This window comes from Solanum stenotomum, chromosome 10, assembly GCF_019186545.1.
Source record: "Solanum stenotomum isolate F172 chromosome 10, ASM1918654v1, whole genome shotgun sequence".
NCBI lineage: Eukaryota > Viridiplantae > Streptophyta > Magnoliopsida > Solanales > Solanaceae > Solanum > Solanum stenotomum.
The window spans coordinates 53,229,678-53,253,956 of record NC_064291.1 but is presented as its reverse complement, the minus strand read 5'-3'; the positions used below and the strand labels follow the sequence as shown (position 1 = coordinate 53,253,956).

Below are 24,279 nucleotides of genomic sequence, written 5' to 3'. Positions count from 1 at the left end.
GAAATGTGACATCATCATTTACATATCCAACTTTTATATATATAAAAGAGTTAAAAAAGAAAAAACAAGTGATTTAAGAAAATTATATAAATAACATTAATGATGAGATGAAGATTAAGAAAAAACGTCAAATAAATTAGTAGTAAGATGATGATAAAAGTTAAATAAATCATTTTTTCTATTATTTAAATTTTTAACATAAAATTTCCAATGTTTTAAAATTAAAAATAAATGTTAAAAATAAAAATAAAAATGGAGGCAATAATTATTTTATTAAAGAAAAATATGTGTAGAAAAAGTAGAAGTAGATGAAGTTACTTTAGTTCATCTTTTTGGTGGACCTCAATGTACAATTTCTATAGCTTTTAGTCCAACTTTTTAGTGCAATGTTGGTCCTCCAAACTCCCATTTCTAAATAAGAGTAATATAAATAAATCTCCAAGTTTTTACAAAAAAAATAAATAAAATCATTTGTTTACAAGAACAGAGATACATCAATATAATGGTGACAATGCACATTCCGTCATGCTTACTATAACAACAACTATACCTCGGTCCCATACAAGTTAGGATTGGCTATATTCCGTCGTGCTACTGCAAAAATAAAAGACATTACTAGGATTTGAACTTGCAATATATTTCAAACTTCAACTATCATAAAACTTTCTATACAAACAAATAAGCCCACTTGCTCTTTCTCTAACTTGGTTTCTAATGGGGTGTGTATATATATATATACAAACTAATTAATCTACATAATACAACGAAAAAAAAAATCAATTTAAAAGAGGCTTCTCCACATCGTACTCACTTTCTGATGATGAATTCGTCATGTTATTATTTAGAAATCCTTCATTCCTTTTCGCCCATAACACGAAATATAGACCCGTAAACATTAGAAACATACCAGCAAGGCTGCAGAACGAAAAAAATTCAATCGTTTTCAAAAAAAATAAAATTTGATAAAATTGACGAAGAAACAACAGAAGAGAATTAAAATAAAATATATATACCTTCCTGTAGTAATTGTGTCCCTTAAAGTGACAGCAGAAAGAACTACAGTTAACAAAGTTCCAACAGGGCTAAAAACAGAGACCAAAACTGGTCCTCTTTTCTTCATTGCCCAATTATTGAAACTTACACATGCTCCACTAACAATACCTGCCTATTATAAACCACAAACAATGTTTAAAAAAAATCGATGATTTAACTTATATACGTTGACAAAATATCTTAAAGTCAGGCAACTCGTCTGTATGACGAGTTGCCTGACTTATTTGATGAGGGATAGATGAATTACCAATAACGAGTAGCCAATTAAGTCGCGGATGCTTAAGAGGGGCAATCCAATTTCCATCGATCCGTGTTGAATTAATTGTACAAATACAGTCAATACCATGCCTATAAGTGATGTTATAGCACATAAAGAGATTGGTGCTGGAAAATCACCTAATGTTGCTGCCTGCAAATTCAAAAATTTGAATTAGTAAATTTCTTGTTAATCTTCTCTGTATCGTTTCAATTTTGTGTACTGGTGTGTGTACCTGTAAGACTATATTGCTCGATAACACGAGTATTGCTGCCATGAGATACAATGAACCTTTGATCTTTTCTGAGTCGAAAAAGTTGTATTTGTGATGAGGAGGTGAAGATGGCAAATCTATTTGAGTATTTGTTGTATTTTGCATTAGGCTCATAAGTATTGCCCCTGTAACACACATTAATGTTCCTGCAATTTTAGCTCTGCTGTATTTGCATCTTAGCTCCACTTTCTCTAATCTGAACATAAAAATCAAATTGGGACTAACGATAACGCGTCAAATTCAAGTAAATTGAGGTCAGCTATATGAATTCTCGTGGTTTTAGCATGTAGATAACAAGATTTTTTGACAATATGTTGTTAAATTAGCCATAGATTTTTGTTGTTGAACGACAGAAGTTATTCGTGAAGATGAATTACCCAAAAGCCCAAGCAATGAGAAAGATGAGTCCTGGTGCAAGATTTGGCATAGCTGTTGCCATTGAAGGTGAAGTAAATTTGATTCCCTCCATGAATAAAGATTGAAATAATGTGACCCTGACAAACAAATAACAATTTGATGAGCTAAATACTTCGAACGACAAAAAGGTTCATTAACTATGTTATTCAGACACTCTATAAATGATGTTAATCCTCCAAAAATGCACGGGATGATCCAATAGACGAACACACAACCAAAATCATTTTTGAAGAGTCAGACCAACATAGGTCAAACATACCTAATTTTTACCTTGTTATACTTTGTTTGGCCCTTCACCCTAGCAAAGCTCTAACTTAAAGCATAACAGAGGGTAAAATTAAGCTAACTTCGAATTAAAGTATTAAACTAACTTTAATTTCATTAGATACAAATGATAGACAAAGAGGAGGAAAAGAAGAAAAATTGACTTACCCTCCAAATGAAATTAGAAATAGTTGAATCAATAACTTTAAACTCATTTGCCTGGGCCATTGACTCCTGTATTCAACATTAATATGCAAACATAAGCAAAACTAATTAATATATTAATATGATAATTAATGAAATAAAAAGATATAATTAGTACCTTTCAAATATGAAAGAAAAGGGACAAAGGATGAGAAAAGTAGCCAATGAAGACAAGATAATGAGAGATGAAGGTTTGAAACCTAACAACATAAGATAACTTGAAACCACTGAATTTCCAGCATACATGAATTGTACCCCTATTAATCCTCCTATTATTGTGAAATCTTCTATAATTTCCCTTTTTCTATTTGAAGATCCCATAATCATCTTTTCTCTTTGGTAACAAAGAAGAAATTTTGATATTCCTCTCTGACTTAATTTGTCCTTCTTGTCTTTATTCAACAGAAATTTCGATATCTCTCTCTGGCTTAAGTTGTCCTTCTTTGTCTTTATTCAACAGAAATTCCGATATCCCTTTCTGGCTTAATTTGTCCTTCTTTGTCTTTGTTCACAAAGAAATTTCGATATCCCTTTCTGGCTTAATTTGTCCTTCTTTTCCTTTGTTCACAAAGAAATTCCGGTCTTTTGACTTAATTTGTCCTTCTTTGCCTTTATTCCCAAAAAATTTCAACCCCTCTAGCTCAATTTGTCCTTCTTTGCTTTGTTTACAATGAAATTTCGATTTCTATGACTTAATTTGTCTTTCTTTGTCTTTGTTCATGTAGAAATTCCGATATCCTTCTACCTTCTTTGTCTTTGTTCACGCAAAAATTCCGATATAACCCTCTGGCTTTGTCCTCCTTTGTTTTTGTCACACAGAAATTTTGATATCCCTCTAACTTAATTTGTCCTTCTTTGTTTTGTTCAATAGAAATTTCGATATCCCTCTAACTTAAACTTAATTGTCCTTCTTTTATCTTTATTCACACAAGAAATTTCGATATCCCTTTGGTTTAATTTGTCTTCTTTATTTTTGTACCTTTTCATGCATGCATGCATGAAAAATATAAATAAAAATTTATGCTTTTCTTTTCTTCTTCAGCTAACATTCAAAGAAGAAACACAACGAATATTCTTCCTATTATGATCTACCTGTCAAGGTTGTTGTCACATTTAATTATAAATAATATTTTATAATGATGTATTTATTTATTTTTAACCATATTTAGTACTTGCTATCTTTAATTTCCCTTCATATATTTGTGGTGTTATCTTAAGCTAAATCCTTTGGCTATTGATATCTCAAAAATCGTACGAACCATTTATTGTTTTTTAAGGATTGTCTTATTGCGGACTTGCGGTCAAGTTTTTAAACTTGTGGATATTTTATTTAGACATCTGAATTAAGTCTTATTCCAATTGAACACCTTAACTCCTCATAAAATGTTCCAATTAGACACATTTAATTCAATTTTTTTTAAAATGCTTGCGTATGTGTTCGTTCATCTGTTAGATAGTTAAGTTAACCACATAAAATATATTGCTACTTTAAGTATATGTGTCATCTTTAATGTCTAGGATTTTACAGCTTATTGAGGTGACTAGTTAAATTAAAGAAACTAAACATATTTTATATGGTTAACTTAATTATCTAATAGACCAATGCAAGCACACGCAAAAGAATTTCCAAAATCTGAATGCGTCAATACTTTATTAGAAGGGAGTTTCACCATGGTGGACACGACGCAGGAAGCAAGGTTGAGATGGTTTCGCCATGGAGATGAGGAGAAGTGCAAAGGTCCATTGAGGAGATGCAAGAGTTTGGATATAGACATACAGTGGGTATGAGGAAAGGTAAAGGTAGATCGAAGAAGTATTGGGGAGACGTGATTAACAGGCTATGACGCAACTCCAACTTACCGAGGACAAGACCCGAGGGGGTGGAGGTCAAATTAGAATAGAAGGATAGAGGGTAATGGAGTGTCGTTTGTCGTAGTAATAACCTTATTATTGTAATAGCTTTTGATTTCTTTTATTACGTGTGATTGTTGTGCTTCAATCATCGCATTATTATGTTGTCGTTGTTGTTGCTATTATTATTTCTTTTGACTAGCTGTTATATTTTCTTCTCTATCATTTTTTTCTTTTTTTTATAGCTACTTTGATTTGTTGTACTCGAGCATAGGATTTTCTGAAAAATAACCTCTACCTTCATGAGGCATAGGGTATGACTGTTACTATATCCTTCTCAGGCCCCATTTATGAAATTTCACTAGGAATAATGTTAGGGGTCGTTTGGTAGAGTGTATTAGGAAAAATAATGCATGTATTAGCATTGTGTATTATTGGTGCCTTGTTTGGTACTCTTTTTCAACCTATGTATAACTAATGTTTGCATTAGTTATACACTCTATTGTGTATTAAGGAGTGCATTGCTAATACCATGGATTTCTAGGTATTAGCAATGCAATGGTTTTAATGCATGCATTAATATGATAAAAGACCCACTTACCCCTCAAAACCTTTTTTACATCTTTTCCATCATAAAAGTCAAGGGTATCTTTGTAAATAATTTTTTTAATGTCATACATACTATTTTTAATGCATCAATCCAAACAATGCATTAAAATAATCTATGTATAATTAATGCAAGCATAACTAATACATGCATTACTAATGCAAGCATTACTAATACACTCTATTTAGCATTATTCTTATACACTCTACCAAACAACTCCTTATTGTTATTGTTATTGTTGATGTATTCAATTGAAACGAGACTTAATTCGAATGTCTAAAAAGAAAATCTTGACAAGATCTATATTACATGTCTAAATAGAATAAGGTCAAAGTTTTCTTGAATTATTACATGTCAAGATTTCATAAACAAAATGTTATGCATGCAAAGCTATGCCAAAAATTCATCAACTTGAACTAGTCAAGAAATGCTCTGAGCAGCTACTAAGCAAAAGGCAGCAAAATTGTTTCTTCTCTAAGTACTTGAGCAGCACTACGAAACCCCATCAAGAAGATGAATTCAATTCAAAAATCATCTTTATTTCCAATCAGGCACAAACTGAAATTAGTTCTGAAATTACCCTGTTTAAGGACTTTCAAATCTTAAATTCTGGTTCGACGCCTAGTGCTTATTCTCTGGTTAATTTGATCCGTTCATGTACCAATGTTGGTTGGTTTTCTCATGGTGAGCAGCTTCATTGCTGCATTTTAAAATCTGGGTATGTCAGCAATGTCTTTGTTGCCACAGCTTTGGTTAATTTCTATGTGAAATTCCAGCTTTTGGGTAATGCACAACAACTGTTTGACGAAATGACTGAACCAAATGTTGTTACTTGGAATACGTTGATATCGGGTTATGTTCGTTCTGGGAAGTTTACCGCTGCTCTGAACTTGTTTATTCACCTGGAAAGATCGGAACTTTGTTCTGATTCATACTCTTTTACAGCTGTTTTATCAGCATGTGGATCACTTGGTTTAGTACAACTAGGGAAATTGATACATTCCAAGATTGTGAAATTTGGTGTGGAGTGCAGCATTGTGGTCTCGAATTGTTTGATTGACATGTATGGAAAATGTAGCTTTGTAGAAGAATCGACGAGGGTGTTTAATAGTATGATGGAGAAAGATATGATTTCTTGGAATTCAGTCATTGCAGCAAATGCAAGAAACAACAGGCTTGATCAAGCATTTGATTTCCTGCGTCAAATGCCTGAACCTGATACAGTGTCATACAACGAGGTAATTAGTGGTGTGGCACAGTTTGGTAACATAGAAGATGCTGTTGATATGTTATCAAGAATGCCTAGCCCGAATTCATCATCATGGAATTCGATAATAACAGGGTATGTCAACCGAGGCAGAGCAAAAGAAGCTCTGCTGTTTTTTCAAAGCATGCATCTTAGTAATGTTCTTATGGATCAATTCACTTTTTCAAGTATATTGAGTGGCATTGCCAATATAGCAGCTATAACATGGGGAAAGTTGATCCATTGTTGCACAGTGAAGTATGGTGTGAACGAGACTGTTGTTGTTGGAACTGCTCTCATTGACATGTATTCTAAATGTGGGCAAATGAATGAAGCTGACATTCTGTTTGGATGGCTCCCTGTCAAGAATCTGATAACGTGGAACACGATTATATCTGGATATGCTCATAACAGTAATTCAGATGAAGTGATCCGGCTGTTTGAGCAGTTGAAATCGGTGAAAGATTTACAACCAGATGGTATTACATTCGTGAACGTCTTGGCTGCATGTTGGCATAATAGAATGTCTTGTGAGGCTGCAAATGACTATTTCGAACTGATGGTCAACGATTATGGTATCAGCCCAATGCCGGAACACTGCTCTTTAATGATTAAGCTCATGGGACAAGAAGGGGATGTGAGTAAGGCAGAGAAAATGATATATGAACTCGGATTTGAAAACTGTGGATTAGTTTGGAAGGCATTACTAGGTGCTTCTATCACTTGTGGGAATACAGAAATAGCAGAAGTAGCTGCTGCAAAGGTGATAGAATTGGAAGGCGATAACGAGTTTGTTTATGTACTAATGTCTAACATGTATGCGTTGCATAAGATGTGGATCGATGTTAGTGACATGAGGGAGAAGATGAAGGAGAAAAGAGTGAAAAAAGAAGCTGGTCGGAGTTGGATTGAAGTGGAAAACTCAAATACAGTTACATCTATAATATGATAAAAAGATTATAACAAAGCCCTTGTGCCCAAAAGCATGTATTAATCTGTCTAATAATATCGTTGCGCTGCTTGCTTGAATAAGCATTTATTCATTGCAGTTGGCATCTTGATACTAACAAAAACATGTGAATTATGATAAAAACAAGACATCTTTGTTATATAAATGAACCTCATCCATTTTCAGTATGACAAATAGGCCCAAAAAACGAAGGAAATAAGGATTATTCCATAGTAAATTTCCTAGTAATCAAGGAAACAGAACTCAGTTCAATACATTCAAATATTGTTACCACCCTTACAAAGTTTGAGCAGTCATTAAACAGAACTGCCTTGCCTAGGACAAAATCTTGCATTTCCATCAAAGAGTTGACAGCTTTCTTTAACAATCTGCTAACGAAGTCACCTTGGTACCGATAAACCCAGCTCTATTGCCACAAACAACAAAAGACTCGTATCAGGAGAAATATCAAGAGGCGAAATACAAATTCAAAGATCAAAACTAGGTTAGATTAGATTCCTTATATCAATCAAATACATTTTGTTGTAGATACAATTGCCACTAAAAGGGGGGAAAAAAACTAAGTGTTACATACAAGACAATTTTGCATTCAAGTATTTGAAAAAGAAAGTAAGTTCATCTCTGATGCATCTGTTTCTCTACAATAAGCAGATGATATGTCTGAAAACATGGTTTAAAGCCAAGGCAAAATATCTTGTAGCTAAATTCAAGCAGATACAACCTCCTCTTGAAGAGCAAAAAATTTCACGTTCCTTCAGTATCATCTGGGAAAATGAAAACTCTTGTTACCAAAATAGGCTTTGTCAAATAGGGGCACATAATAGCTTAACATAAAAACAACTGAAGTCAGACAATTATTTTATGACAAACTCCTGTAGGATTTTTGTTCTTCTTTTTTCTTTTCAGCGAAACCCTGGAGGTGACGGTCCAAAAATGATCACCTCTTAGCTGATACTTTGTCCTACACAATTTGAAAGACAAATCTACCTATTCCACTTTTCTAACCACTTCAATCAAACATCAAATTCAATGAGATTCCAATTTACTTGCTATATGTTATAAGCAGATATATGATTTAAAATCAAAATCATGGAAGTTGTTAAAGATTACTTTTTTTATAAGAAAAATGCATGGAAGTTGCTAAAGATCAATCACTAATGCATTAAATCTGCTCCTTGTAGTCTCCTAATAAATTCCGCCTGTCTAACAGTCATAGCAAGACTCTCAAAGACAAAACTAGACCAGTGACAGATTTCATGATAAACCTATATTTTGGGTTTCTTAAAGAACGACAAGATCATTTTCATAGATAAGATTGCTATAATTCTTGAGAGCATTTCTAATGCTGACATTGACTTAGAAGTGCTTATATATACAGATGGTGGGCAGACATGGAATTATTATGACCTAAAAGTCCATGCAAAACTTCTCCGGCAAATAAAAGAGAAGTGCAAATCACAAAAAGAGAAATAGTGGATGAGAGTATGAAAGAACTCCCGAGCAAGTTGGGGTTGGGTCTATGAAGAAGATTATTTACTTCATTAAGTATTGCTGAACCCATCATTCTTTTACCCTAGAAAGAGCCTACAACAACATGGCTCCTAATAACATTTAACAGTCTTGTCACTAGACTGAAACAGCTTGTACAATATATCCCTCACCCTAACCACCACGCAGAGCCCCCGGAAGACACTTTAAGCATGGGAAAATCATTCAACTAACAGATGAATTTTAGTGATTATGAGCTTTCAATTATTATTAATATTATTATTTGATCGTTAAGGGATTATGAGCTTTCAGTTTGCGGAGTAAATCTTAACCTTTGGAATCACTTGAAAGCAAGGAGCTCTCAAAAACATATTCTCAGAACATTACCAATCAAATGAACCTTCTAAAAAATGGTAAGATGCAGAAACACAATTTTCCAAAATTCCCAAAGCGCTACTATGACAAATAGGTAAAATGACATAATCAACAACAAGATAATAAAACTTTATTCATTCAGAAAGCTTTTACTTAAAGTTTTTACATTCAATAATTGCATGTGAAGGTTGCGAAAAGAAAAACTGCATCCCTAGACAGAATTCACTTCCATCCTACTCATTTAATAGTTTTCTTAAGACCGCTGATAAAACTTGGTGCTAAGATAGGAACGCACTTAAGCAAAATAGGAAGGCCTGTCAAATCCCAGTATATTTCTTTCATGCTTTTGGAAACTCATGTGCCTGCAGGAACCAAATATTCCAGTCAGATAAGCTGATCAAAACCTTCCACCTCAAAATATATGTCCATTTTTGGTTACTCGGGAAGGTGTTCAGAATATTTATATTTTTTTATAAGCAAAGTTTTGGTAAATATATTAGTGAACATAGAGAAGAACAAGCATGAGAAGATTTATATCTGGTTTAGGAGTGGAAGGTTTCGGCCCAAACCAACTTGGACTGCAATTGCTTGAGGGGAGGAAAAAGACATATACTAGCCCAGGGCCCAAGTAAGCTTTAGAGCTTTAATGGTTCATCAGCATAAGCCTTGGTTTTCAAAGAATCCGACTACATACCCTTTACAACCAGTCAACCACCACCACACTCCCCCAGAAGAGAGAACCAAAAGTATCTTGAGTTCAAGAAAAGTCAAACAACAAAACAGAGGTTTAACGATAAATACAGACCATTACTTATTATGTTTCACCCAAATTGACTTTTCCTTTGTTTTTAAAAGAGACTAGTGAAATGATTTTCAAAAGTCATAAATGAATATCCAATTTCACAACTAATAATGGTTGGTTTCATCCCTGTTAGTTGCTACTTGCTAGTTCTAACTTCTAAGTTATTCAACAAGGTAAAACCACAACTGCACAACCATATGTTAGGTTCTTAGATGTACAGAGACAAGAGAGTTCACCATCTCACTTTTACTTCGTTGGTTTTTCATTCATGATAAAGAAATATTTCTTTCAGATTTCTCCTTCATTTTCTATAGTACAAGTGAGATGATAGAACACTATTGGGTGAATCTATTTCTATTGCTAGTCACTACAAATTATAACAAACCTGTGAAACAAGTTATATGGTAACTTGCCTACCCCAACCTATGTGGAAGTCTAGAAGGAGCTAGTAAGGCAAGGATGATAGGCATACTCCTCTACAATTTATACTCAATAGAAGACACTCTCCCACACAGTTTACTGATGAAAGGGAGGAGGGAAGTCATTCCCCAAGAGCTTTTCTGCCCCTATTCGAGTAAATATGTCCAATCTTTAACACAGGATGCAAGAAACAGATGCACCATACCTAAATATTTCTCAAAGTACATGAAGCTGGTTCAAGGTATAGGTAGAGCTAATTACCTAATAACACTAGCACATTGAAATAGGAGAAGAAGGAGAAGAGCACCAGATAAGGCAAATATGTTAAAACAATTTTCACAAATATGATGAAATAATTCTCTATGTTTCAGTCAAAGGAAGTTTGAGAATGTGATCAAGCCAATTCAAGACTGTGCAACACTAACTCAACTTCTGATTGGTACGGGTAATTGTTGCCAAGTGGTTTTGCACATTCAAAGTAATGACCATACTGGTTTGCCATTCTTAGGTATAAGGTCACCTCCAGCAATTAGACGTATTGATAAGAAAGCTCATTTTGATTGCAAGATGTTGCAAGTGTTTTAGTAATTTTTTGAATTCTATGAAAATCCTTTCCTTCGGATATTAGCAATTATTAGTAAATTAAGCATTTTAAAAGCTCCCCCTGCTCCCAATAAACGCTTGGATTTGAATCTCCAATTATAACATCTACGGAAACAGATATCACAACAAAAAGATAAATTAACATTTAACAACCATGTACAAACAGTAAGAACAAGCACATACTTCTTTTTTATTTTGTGGTAGTAATAAATGAACATGCTAGAGGTCTGGAGAGGTGCAGCAGAGTGTACCCTGTGAAAGAGCTCTGCAACTCCTCGATGTTGAGCTCAGGCATGACGTCATCCTCGCCGTAGCAACTGCATTGTGTAGTGGCAACATTGACTGCACTCCTCCCAGCTCCGACGGAATTCTGCAAAAATTAATAACGTAAATATACCAAAAACACTAGGAAAACATAAAATTAACAAATAAAAGAGTAACAGCACAAATGTTCAATCAATCAGCTAAAAATGATGCAAACGTAATTTTACTATATCCGGAATATGAAGCGGATATATTCTGTAGAAGTAACTGTAGCTGAAAGTACCTTGAAAAGGATAACCGGCGGAGAGGAGACGAAGCAGATCTGGTTGAAGCAGAGAAACTGGAAAACGATGTCGTAGAAGAAGCGGATTGGGAATTGAGCTTAATTGCAGATCTGATAGAGGAAATGGAAGCCTTATTGATAATTCTGCTACACCTTGAAGCCATTGTAGGGAGAGTTTTGGTTGAAGATCTCGGAGCTATGGTGGATACAGTGTTGATTGGGTTTAGGGTTTTAGCTCAAAGCCTTTGTCCAAATTCGTCGCTTCGGTCCCCGTAATTACGTATTTTGCACACATGTTTTCTTAGATGTAAAGTTCAATCCTTTCTTTTTTTCCTTTTAACATTCGGGTCAACATGCGAGCATTTTGATTAACTTTTCAATCTAATACCAATTATCTTTCACCAATTCAAATATGACTTGAGTCCTTATCTACGTCGACTAATTAATTCATCAAATACATGTTATTTCTCATCATAAATTTGATACAACTCTTTTATCAAGATTTAAATTTATGAGAAAAAATTATATAATATGTTATTTAATCTCCATTAAAATCTGAACGTAAAACTTTAAGATTCTTCACACTTAATCAAACACTAAACAACATCATTAAATGCAAACTTCAATTCTTTTCTTTATTTGAAATTTAGTGTTAGGCTAACCACTAAATTGCATATAATGAAACCCCTTTCTATTTTCAATAGACAATTTCAATAGTATGGAAATCAACATCAAAATCTAGACCAAATCTCCATCGTGTTAAGCATTTTGCCGTAAGTGTATCAAATTTATATTATGGTCGTGTTATTCGTATGAATTTCGCCGAATGCAACAAGGAAAAAAAAAAGCTAGAAATAAAGTGAGTCCAACAATTAGAAATAACAATATAACTTCATCGACATCTTCTCGACTCAAAACATTAAAAAAAAATATTCTCTCGTTTTGATTTGTTTGGTTGGATATGATTTTACACGAGTTTAACAAAATAAAATAAAAAAATTTGAAATTTGTGATCTTAAATTAAAAATATGTGAAATGTATCAATATACTATAATTTAATTTTATGATTTTAAACATATCACGTGATTATAACTATCATCTTTTCTTAAACATATCACATGACATTAATACAAACAAATTGCAACGGAAAGAATAACCATCATCTTCTTCTTTTTCTCCAAGCTAAAATGCATATGTTACACTTTATAAGTTAGACCAGTCATGTCAACACACAATTTTATATGATTTTGGAGCTTTACTTCTTACTTTTCTAGCACTATTTTCCTTTCATCATTCTATAATATTTTGAATAATCAAAAATATCTTTTAGTGTATTTTCTTTCAATAGTATTTTAGAATGATATAGATGGCTATATAGTGTAAAAAACTTCCTAATCTCTCTATATTTTAAAATTTGTCAATTTCAATATTGTAATTAATTTGTTCGTAATACATCTCTTTCCATGGTTTATTTTAAGTATAAATCATGCCTTATCTATCTAAACAATTAATCAATTAGTACTTGATTAATGATGGAAGTTCAGATAGCTCACTTTGAAATTGAATTCTTTTATCCCAGCTACTTTCCAAATAGCCTAGACTTAATCTTGCAATTACCAGTTCTTATTAAGAACAATAAAGAAATCATCAAGCATAATATTTTGAAATGTGTAAAAAATGATAAAATTCATATGTTCGTAATATTTACACCAAATTAATAAATTAAAATTTTATTTTTTTCATACACATACTTATCACTTATTCACGATTAAGTAACATATTCTTACTATAATTTTTAACCACTAAGCTTAAATTGCTTAGTTTCATATACATATTATGCACGGATAAATATTTATTGTCCAATAAAAATTATCCTGTCTTTGTTAATTCTCCACTAAATATAGAAAAAATCCATAAGCTTTTCACTTTTCACTCTATAAGAAAGTAAAATTAAAACGAAGAAGTTCAAAACTAAGAAGCGAGTTAGAATTTTCATTTCATGAGTTCTGAACGATTTTAAGAAAAATAATTGAATTCTAAATTTAATATTTTTATATAATTAATGAATTTATTAACCAAACTGCATAGAAACTATTAGGTCTGCGCCCCGGTGAATCCCACTAAGTCACAAAGGTAAACAAACTTTCAATTCTTCTTTGACTTTTTTATCTCCCTTTCTATAGTTCAACCCAACAAGAATGATTCACAAAGAATATATATAGAGAACCTTTTGAACCATAGTTAAAGAATGTTCTTTTTACTTCTTTTTTTTCTGTGTGAAATAGCTTTACAACAACATCATCTTATCCATCACTATCTTTTAAATACATCCATCCAAAAAATAAAATAAAAAAATATAAGCAATCAAATCATAAACACAATGAAAATATCAAAACCACCATTCCCAAAAAAGTGGTCCACTTTGATGTTGTTCTTGTTCTTCTTCTACTTGATGATGATGTGTCATGTTCCAATGATGGCGTGTACTTAAAATTCGGGTTTGACCCATATAAAGCTTGGACCCCTTCCACGTCATCAAGCTTCAAATCCCTTTTCTTCGTTCTTGGGCTTAAACTTGGGTACATTACTGCATCTTTAACCGAAGAATGAGCAAGCCCAAGTACATGCCCAATCTCATGGGTCGCCACCGATTCTAAATCCACAGCCACCTTCGATCCCTCTTCATCAAAATCAACGGCCCATGTTTCCGCCGCGTCTAAATGGAACCTCCCGTTCTCCGGCGAAAAAGCGTGAGCTAACACTCCCAACACTCCGTCGAAAGGTTCTCCGTCGCCGTGATCACCGCTGTAGAAACCGATTTTAATATCCGCTGTGAGGTAATCCTCTGTTTCAGTGAAATTCACCGGAATCGCAGAAGACCACCGAGCAAACGCTCGTTGAAAAACGGATCTAATTTCCGATGCTCCGATGTAATCGATCATCGAATTCGGTGAGAAAGCGTAAGATAAAGTCATCGGAGATGTTTTCGTCCACCTAGGTCTCCCGTAAAAGTAAGCGTAATTTTTCGTAGTATGTATCGAGCTGTGATCGTGAACTAAATCGCTCATACCGCAACGCGGAAGCATAATTTCGTTCATCGTTTCGTCGTCTAGTTTTCCGGTAACTGTTAATCCGAGGCTTTTCTGATAATTGAGTACTGCAGACTCTAAGTCTTCGTCGAAAAAATCGGTGAAATTTTGATCGGGAATCGGCATATAGCCAAACCGCTGGAAGTATTTTTTGAGCTCCGACATGCCGGTGACCTGACTGCCTTTTCCGGCGTCGATTAATTTAACGAAAGCATGCCACGTGTTGTTTTGAATATCGGCGGCGAGTTCAGTTAACGGATCCTGTTGTAGTATTCTGGCGGGAAAAGAAGGGAGCGAAAGGAGGAGAAGGAACAGAGCAAAAGTGAAAGACAAATAATTTGGAAACGGAGACATGAAGGTTAGTTTTTTCTGTTGGATTATAGTTTATTGGAGGGATTTATTAAAAGTAAAGGATATGGTTAATGATTTATATATAGTAAAATGAAAAAAAATAATTATACTATAGCTTATTGAATGTTTATTTTTTTTAATAACATAGTATTTGTTGTTGGTTAATAGGGATAAGATGAAGGTACAAGAAATTAAAATAGTATGTGATGAAGCTAATGAAGATTCTTTCGTGTATGCCTTTTCTATTCAGATTCTGACTTTTCATGGATGCAATTGGTGGGTGAACCACTGTATTTGGTATCCTATTATTTTAATAAAAACTCATTTAAAATTTAATCTAATTTATAGATTTGATAGTAAGTATTACTTTTAAATGATCTAATAATAATTAAATTAGTTCTTTTGTACATAAAAGTTAAGGATTGTTTTATAACATACTATTACGTGGTTAATTCTGATTATTAAAAGATAAACGATTTTCTCTAGATGTTTCAAATTAACAAATCAAAGTGAAATCCAGACAATAACTTTTCAATGTAACGTGAGAGCAGGCCGTCAAGAGCAAGTCAAAAAGGACAAACTAATTTTCTAACAAAAGGAGTGCATGTTACACCTAGCAAATCTCACATTAAAATTAGCCCAAAAAAAGGGAAGAACTTATAAGTTCATACAATATATTTATTTTTGGCCCGATAATAGCATAGCTTAAGGGGGAAATTTGTGAAGTTCATTAGAATTTAGGTCAAAATTGAAGAATACGTATCGTTTGGCATAATTGAATCGTGACATTCAACCCCTTTAACTTTTCTTTTTTGTTTAGAAATTTTCTAAAACTCTATGAAAATAATGAAATGACAAAACAGATAAATGAGTTTTATTATAGAAATTAGAATATAAAGGGCACACGAATTGTATTTTGAATTTTTATAAAATAAAGTCGTGAAGTAATTCAAAGTAATCTAGAAGAATTAGGAGAATTTCCTTTTTTTTAAAAAAAATATTTCTATTAAGTTTTTCTGTTTCAAGTATTAAAATCCAAAGTTGTCTTTGCTTTCTAAACTATACAAATTCCAAATCAAGTTGGATTAACGAACCACAATTAAGTCACCTACAAAATCAATATTCAATAATCAATATATACAAAATTTCTAACCTAAAATACACTTGTTTGAATGGATATTTTAAAGTATTAGTTGAAGAATTCCATTCATTTGTTGACCAAATTATTAGGTGATTTTGACATAACCTTTGAGATATGTCATTCTAAATGAATACTTGAGTTTCTTACTTATTGTAAAACAAAAAATTAGGACATCTACTATATGTTTAATTACCTGCTTTAGGCTACGTGGCCTTTTACCTAAAATGACAAAATTGTTATGTACATATATTGTTATCCAAATTAAGGAATTCTCAACCAAAGAAACACTCTTTTTGAAATAGGATTAAAAAGGGAAGTATGCAAATAAATTAAAGCAGAGGAGTATATTATGGTCAGCATTCACCTTTACCAGTTCCATTTGAATTATACATGACCATGACAGAGTTGATTGAGCAAGTGATCTCTCAAATGGAGATTAGTGCAATTGACCTTTTAAGTACAATTATAGTAGATGATGATTAACCTCTTGATGAGAATCCTACCTAAATTACATATTTAACTTATTGATAAAAGTGTAATAGTAATACCTAATTATTTCTTCAAAAATGTACTTCCTTCATTCTAAAATAGTTGTCACATTTTATTTCTTAAATAGTTGTCACATTTTATTTCTTGTCTCTTGAGAGTTAATTTGATCAATTTTTAAAGCTAAATTAGATTAGATTAAATCATATTTTAAAATTATATTTTAGATATTATAATTTTTCTCATATCAATAATATATGAAAAAATATATTTTAAAGTATTTATCAAAATCCATATCTTTTGACTTTTAAAAAAATAATTATGACAAGTATTTCAAAAGAGAGGAGTATATAATAATCGATTTGTGGATTTTATCAGCCTAAACATAAATTTTGTCAAAATAATACAAGTGCGTTATTTTTAACATTAATAAGCAACATATAATATTTTTAAAGTGAGAATAATTTTCCATATAGTCCAAAGATCGAGAATTCTATATTTCTTTTAAAAATAATATGTCGGACTAATATTAAAAAATGAGTCCGGAGCCCAAAGGGTAAAAAAAATTGTCAAAAATTCCAAAAGGGTACATCACTTTTTATTCTAGCCAAAAGGGCAAAATCGCTGCATTAGCAGCGATTTTCCTCTGACAAAAGGACGAAATAGCAGAGATTTCGTGTAAATTTTTTTTTATTAAAAATCGCTGCCACAGCAGCGATTTTGTAAAAAAAAAAAAAAANAGTGCGTTATTTTTAACATTAATAAGCAACATATAATATTTTTAAAGTGAGAATAATTTTCCATATAGTCCAAAGATCGAGAATTCTATATTTCTTTTTAATATAATATATCGGACTAATATTAAAAAATGCATAAGGATTTGCATAAATATATGTATAATTCTCCTTCCGTTGAAATTTATTTGCTATATGGATTCCATTGACCTTTTATTAAGTGTTACTTGAACGCATTCAAAAAAGTGCGTATAATAGCAACAACTAATTATTATTATTTTTAAAAATACATGGATAGTACTACTCTATTTGCAGATTTTACTAACCTAAAGTTGATTTTTTCTCAACTTAATAAAAGTATAGGAGTATTATACTTATGGATAATATACTTTATAGTTAATTGAAAGAATAACACTATTGATCCTTCCCTTATTAGAAAAATCTGATTTTGGTACAAATATGACTAAATACTTTTGACGTCTAATTAATTGAAATGTGAATCCATTTTATTTAGGAAATGTGTTACATTTGAATTATTTTTAAAAATATATTACACTCAAATATGAAGTTACAATACAAATTTAACATAATATATAAACAATTAAACTGTGAAACAATTAATAGTTTTGAAATTTTTTAGTACTCATAAGCAAAGAAATTAAGAGCGGGTTGAAGATTAAATGTGATTTTTCAGATATTACAAGTACTAAAATTAAAATTTATAAATAACTAAGTGACCAAGTGTGACATTAACCGTAACTCTTTTTTATAGTACCAATATTGAGAATATGCTAGACTTTTTCTTGGAGAATATTATTAGGTGCCACTTCAAAAACATAATTGAAAATTTCAACCAAAAAATTATTCTTTTACTTTCATTTTTTGCTCAACCTTCCAAAATCAAACCATTAAGTATAATATTTTTTATGAAAATGATTAATCTTGAAGGTTAATAGAAGTTATAGGTCCAAGTCTTCTCCAACATCGCTTTCAACGTACAAGTGAAAGCTATATTGGGATGACCAAATGTTTACACATAATGCAATATATATTTTAACTTAGTGTGGTAGTTGGTCTTGAAGGACGCACATAATTTTCTTCAAACTTATTTCGATAATTATGGTGTTCGGATCAATTTGTACATACCTTAATTAATTTCATATGATACATACGTCTACTTTCAATTGTCACATGTATCAAGACCCGAATAACTCTATCAACACCTAATATTGTTGCATATGTTGTAATTTCAAATTTTAAACTTAAGACTTCTTGATTCTCAACTTGTTTCATTGATCATTTAATCATATGCTTGAGTGTATTTTTATTATTTTTTTTAATAACTGCGTATTCGGACCAATTTGTGCGCACTTTTAAATTTATTTTCTTTCATTGGCCGACTTTTGCAAATAAAAAATGTGTCTTCTAGTGAGTGTCATCTTACTTAATTACACCATCTGCCAGAAAGAAGTATGAACAATAACCTTGGATTTTCCTAACTCCCCATGTAATTAATTTTATTTTTTAGAATCCAACATCTAATTATTAACAAAGAGAAACAAAACAATGCTTAATAGTTACTTTAATAGGCTTAATATAATACAAGGGACAACAAGGTGGAATAAGTGTTAATTTTCTTCTATTATAAGTTCTCTATTGTTAACTTGTTATGTATAGATGTTAATAGTGAAAGTGATGTAAACTAGGAATATATATTCTCCTCATGTAACAACATATATATGTTAAAATAAGATTTAACATTGAATTTTTCTCCGTTCGACAATAACAACTGTAATTTCACAATTGCAGTCTGAAAGAATGACGTACAACCATACTTTGCCGCCTTATCTCTATCTTGTCCTCTGTTGCGTGCTTTGATACGAATAAGGCATGAAAAAGTATGGAATTGGGGTATACTTGCACTTTCCTATGTTTATGGATAACCAACTCTGGTCCCATGCATTATATTATCATATATCGTTATGAGCATTTATGCTGATAAATCAGTTCACATACGTAGAGGGTTTGTAGTCATGTTATTTTAACGCATCTAAGCTATATACATTGACAATATAAAAAAATTATGTATCACCAATTTTAGTACAGTAGGACGTAGTTTACTATTTAATATTTGTTATAAATATAAATATTTACCTGAAATTAATTATCTTATAATTGGGTTAATTTTTTTAAAAAATATTTTTGCATCATGGAACTTAATTTTTTTCATACAAATATCACACTTCTTTTGACACGAATTAAGTATACATGTAATGAAAAATGTGTTTATTCATGGTCCAAAAATCCTCTCCAAAAAAAGCATGTAGTGCTCCATAATTTAGCTCATGAGCCATAAGCAAAGACGACGACGACAACAACAACAACAAATCCAGTGTAATCTCATCACATAGAATAAGGAGAGAGTAGAATGTACGCAGATGTTATTACTATCTTACAGGCAGAGAGGTTGTTTCCAATATTATTTGTAGTGGAAAAGGGCTTGGATTTCCAATTAAACGGACACATACATGATACATGGAGGTTTTAAATATGGGCCTATGGCTAACATTCATAGCTGCTCTATGTATAGATTGGATTGGGCTTTATGTTGGAAAAGGCTTGCAAGATTCAAGACACCATTTTGAACTAAAGTTTGGTACAATATTGATTTCAAGTATCCAAATTTCACGTCTCTTTGTACTTCCGTTACTTTCTAAAAAAATATATATATATTTTAAATTATTTTCTCTTGAGTTGAGGATTTATCGAAAACAACTTCCTTACCTCTGAGAGGTAGAGGCAGAGTCTGCATACAATCCTTCCTCGTACCCTACTCTGTAGAACTACTTTAGTTGTTTAAAATATTATCACTTGCAAAGTATTTAAAACATAGTCTTCATAAGCTTTTATGTTTCTTTACGTTAAAATCCAAAAGAAGAAGAAACGCAACTTAAGAAGGCTACAAAGAAATTACTACTAAATTTTAAATAAATTGTATAATGTGAATATTTTAGTACCATTAAAAGTGGCTACCTTGTATCATTTTTCTACAATAATTGTCTGATCATATTGTTTAAGGAAAAGGGTCTGAAAAATATTTTAACTTTGATCGAATTTGTTGTTGCGATACAAATTTTATGGAGGACCTTTTACTCCTTGCACTGTTTAATAGTGTATTTTAAAGGTATATATGTGCCACATGGACACATTACTATTTAAAATGATGCAACATTTATGATGTCCACGTATGCACATATATATCTTAAAATACACTATTAAATAGTACATGGGGGCAAAAACTACTATTAAATAGTACAGGTAAAATGTCATTTTCAAAGTTTGATATCGTAACAACAATTTCGGCCAAAATTATAGTATTTTTTAACTCTTTTCCCTATTATTTATTGATTAGTTATATCATCAATCATGTTTCAAACTAGTCCCTACCTACTATTTAGTCAAACTTGGACGAAACTTTTGGGTCCACTTAATTTTGAAAATTAATTGACCATTTAATCATGTTCGATTGGTTATTTCAAAATACATGAATCAATCTTGTTCAAATTTTCATCTTGATCAATGAATTATTAAGATTTCAAAAGTCAATGATTTACCAAGAATGTTGAGTTGAGTGTATAAGTTATATATCTAAAAAGGCAAAATATAATAGATTTGTCAAAAATGGTCCATTAATCCATCATTTCTCATATGTTGAGGATTCCACATATAAAAATAATTCAGATTCCAATGTTCATAGTGGTCCATAAGACTTTTTAAGGACAACGTGAACATATTTTTATTTAATTAATTATATATATCTTTAGTATATGTGAAAATTTTATTTAATTAATTATATATATATCTTTAGTATGACGTTTCACGTATCAGCTTGATTTTTAATTTCTTTATAGAATAAACGTTTTTTTTTAGGGATAAGGGTCTGAAAAATACCCCAACTTTAGTCGGATTTGTTGTTGCAATACTAAACTTTCATGAGGACCTATTACCTCCCTAGACTATTTAATACTGTATTTTAAACATATATATTTGCTCACGTGAACATAAAAAATAATGCAAAATTATAAATAGTAATGTGTCCACGTGGAAACATATATACCTTTAAAATACACTATTAAATAGTTCAGGGGGTAAAAAATACGATATTAAATATTCTACGGAGGTAATAGATCCTTATGAAAGTTTAGTATCGCAACAGCAAATCCGACCAAAGTTGGGGTATTTTTCAGACCCGTATCCCTTTTTTTTATAATGAATGGTTGAGATTCGAACAAGTACATGATTTATATCTGCGTTTAAAGTATGTGAATACAATTTTATTTACTTAATTATATATGTTTTCGACAGTGATTTATACCTCTAGTTTTTTTGATAGAGAAATCAAGAATTTTATTTCAAAAAATAAAAATTTATAATAATATCTATTTCCATCCTCCTCATTTACTTTGTGACCAAACAAGGAAATGACATTTATTGGTCCCTTTATAACATACTAATGACCATCTCATATGCACAAAATTGTACTAATTAAGTACCAAGGACAAAAAAACCTTCATTTTCCTTTTTGACTATATATGAGATTTTAACACTTTTTATATATATGACATGTCAAATAACTACATTGTACTATCTAGAACCTAAATTAGCATTGAAGTAGCTAGCATTATATTATCTTAATTAATAGCGTCATAATGACAATCCATTGCCATTTTTGCTTTCAACACTTTTTCTTTGTTCGTTTTTCTCATCACATCTTTTTACTTTTATATTTCTTAATTCTATTACAAAAATCGCTTCTCCAATTGAGTCGAGGATCATCTATTAGAAACCATTATTCTAATCCGTAAAAATAGAAATAAAGCATATGTATATTATATTTTCTTTCCAGTTCTCGCTTATAAAATTACATAAACTACATTATTATTGTGATATAATAGCCACCAACAAGAGAGCTACCATTCAAACTCAAATCAAGATAACAAATAATTAGTCTCTTTATGAAATAAAAAAAAAGATGGAGGATTATGATTTATGATCATGTGCGTCTTCTGAAGCGAATTTAAGATTTTAATTTATAGATCGAAAACTCGAGTGCCAACCACTAAATCCATTACATTATTTGTATTTTTACGTTCTCTTATATATAAAACCAATACTTTCAGTAATTCAAGTGAGTGTATACATAGTTACATCCATGTTTAGGGTATATTATTAGATTCGTCCCTAAGAGTAAGATTTTAATTATATATTTCATATTAGTACGGTCTTCATCCTTATCAAAGATAGAGTCGGAATTTGAAGCTTTGAATTTTAATTCTTGTAAGTTACTGAGTTCTAAATTAATAATTTGTACATATTCAATTAATTTCTTACTAAAAATTCAAAATTTGAATCAAAGTTACTGATTCACCCGAACACATAATCAACATACTATTTTTCTTCAAGTTTCAGTCTACAGCATGTTAATGTGTTATTTTATTCACTTTGAGCTAGCTAGGTCCATGTGAAATTAATCACCATGGGACCTGCAATTTAATTTGGGAGAAAGATAATATAAAAGCATTCAGTTTTATTACCACCCCTTCATAAATTCATCTGAACAAACAAAACCCCACATAAATTCATAAATTGATTTGTCTTGTATTTTTAAATATGTGACTCTATATATGTGTGTGTATTTCACTGTTCAACTGGAGTTTGTCTACATTTTGTAACAATGTTTTTTTTTTATTCCTATACGGTGTTTCATATCAATATTGAAATTAGAATACTAAATTTAAGTCCGTATATTTCTGTAGTGTAACATTAACTTCTAACAAGTTTTTTCTTATTTCTATGGACTTGAACCTGATCCGATCTCAAACCTATAATTAAGAGTGGAGAATTCCATCACAACTCGTATTAGTGTCTAAAGTAATAATATTGCAAAAGGTATTTAGACAACGAGGCAATTCATAAGGTAAAGTTAAACTTCTTTTATGAGATAAACTTGCAATAATCATGCATGAAACTGACGCTGCTTCTTATCCTCCTCGAATTGGAGTCAGAATTTATAATTCATATATATTTAATGAATTTTTAACACTAAATCATAGTTTATAAAAGCCAAAGTTATTAATTTTCTCGCATTCATAACTATGACTCGATGTTGTCTTTATTTTTCTGACCCACAATTTTAGGGTAGTAGATATTTTCGTGTTTACTTCAATGTAATCTAACTTTTCTTTCTAAAAAGTAAAAATAAAAAATTAAAATTAAAATAGAGAATTTAATTGAGGAAATGTCACCATTTTTTATTCTGTCGTCTTCCATCTTTAACAATTTCAGAATATCCAAAAACAATTTGAGTTTCAAAGGAAAAACTACAACTGAAATTAATAAAACCTTAAAAAAACAAATGTGTCATCCTATTTTCATTGTGTACTGACATCAACTACTATAAATAAAGAATTTAGTGACAATTACCGTATTATATTTATCGATAATAATAAGTATGAGTAGTTAAAATAAATATTTTATATAAATATTGTTAAAGATTTTAGCAACTCTAAATATAATGATATTACCTAAATTACCATTAAATATTTTTACGATAATAAATATTAATAAAAAAAAATCTATTCACATTGAATATGTTTTTGTTGTTGCGATCCTCTCAAAGGAAAAGTAATAAAGAAATCGTCATTATCCTCTTTGGGGCCGTTTCTAGTACTAATTACAGTCAAAGTATTTTAAAAGAGAGCACTAGTTCATTAATTAGTCAAACATCATTAGAGATCAATTCCATAATGATGATCATGATACTTTAGTTTCCTCTGTCCTTTAGTAAGTTAAATAATTAGTTTCATAATCATATGGCGGGAAAAAAACTTGCACTCTAAATATAGCTAAATAGAGTTTCATAATTTCGAAAAAATTATATACTAATTCAATTAAATCAGAATAAAGGAAATGGTTTTTTAAAATTTTCTCTAAAAATGTCTTTGCTAAAGCAGACACATTGACGAAGACGTACCTGCTTCAACTTGAAACTCTCTCTTATATAATATCTTATATAATAGGAGAATATAAGCTTTCAGTAAG

The 24,279-nt window shown here is 31.1% G+C and overlaps 4 protein-coding genes across 14 annotated transcripts; 1 reads left to right on the top strand and 3 right to left on the bottom strand.

The window, feature by feature from the left end:
- Window positions 1-476: 476 nt before the first annotated feature.
- On the bottom strand, window positions 477-2,819 carry LOC125841885 (WAT1-related protein At5g47470-like). Of its 2 annotated transcripts, XM_049521070.1 has the most exons (8): window positions 2,587-2,819; window positions 2,433-2,498; window positions 1,961-2,077; window positions 1,545-1,779; window positions 1,301-1,462; window positions 1,014-1,165; window positions 812-915; window positions 477-594 (listed from the first exon to the last, which is right to left on the bottom strand). In XM_049521070.1, the coding sequence occupies exons 1-8, from the start codon at window positions 2,793-2,795 to the stop codon at window positions 545-547; spliced, it is 1,095 nt and encodes a 364-aa protein (XP_049377027.1). In that variant the 5' UTR covers window positions 2,796-2,819; the 3' UTR covers window positions 477-544. The 2 variants fall into 2 exon arrangements, 1 of the variants encoding a protein (XP_049377027.1); XR_007443831.1 differs by lacking the exon at window positions 477-594 and having other exon boundaries at window positions 790-915; window positions 1,014-1,161.
- A 2,422-nt stretch (window positions 2,820-5,241) lies between these two features.
- LOC125841882 (putative pentatricopeptide repeat-containing protein At5g47460) lies at window positions 5,242-7,145 on the top strand. Its single transcript, XM_049521066.1, has one exon. It carries the CDS (start codon window positions 5,319-5,321, stop codon window positions 7,119-7,121), a length of 1,803 nt encoding a protein of 600 aa, XP_049377023.1. The 5' UTR covers window positions 5,242-5,318; the 3' UTR covers window positions 7,122-7,145.
- A 116-nt stretch (window positions 7,146-7,261) lies between these two features.
- Window positions 7,262-11,657, bottom strand: LOC125841891 (protein NONRESPONDING TO OXYLIPINS 2, mitochondrial). 10 transcript variants are annotated; one of them, XR_007443833.1, is made up of 5 exons: window positions 11,378-11,657; window positions 11,014-11,200; window positions 9,301-9,367; window positions 7,864-7,906; window positions 7,262-7,548 (listed from the first exon to the last, which is right to left on the bottom strand). XR_007443833.1 is itself a non-coding variant. In XM_049521079.1 (4 exons), the coding sequence occupies exons 1-3, from the start codon at window positions 11,539-11,541 to the stop codon at window positions 7,887-7,889; spliced, it is 303 nt and encodes a 100-aa protein (XP_049377036.1). In that variant the 5' UTR covers window positions 11,542-11,657; the 3' UTR covers window positions 7,262-7,548; window positions 7,864-7,886. The 10 variants fall into 10 exon arrangements, 5 of the variants coding, with proteins under 5 accessions (XP_049377036.1, XP_049377035.1, XP_049377034.1 ...); XR_007443836.1 differs by having other exon boundaries at window positions 11,082-11,200; XR_007443832.1 differs by lacking the exon at window positions 7,864-7,906.
- A 1,992-nt stretch (window positions 11,658-13,649) lies between these two features.
- LOC125841886 (metalloendoproteinase 4-MMP-like) lies at window positions 13,650-14,920 on the bottom strand. The gene has a single exon (XM_049521071.1). The coding sequence runs from the start codon at window positions 14,818-14,820 to the stop codon at window positions 13,747-13,749; it is 1,074 nt and encodes a 357-aa protein (XP_049377028.1). The 5' UTR covers window positions 14,821-14,920; the 3' UTR covers window positions 13,650-13,746.
- Between the last annotated feature and the right edge of the window lie 9,359 nt (window positions 14,921-24,279).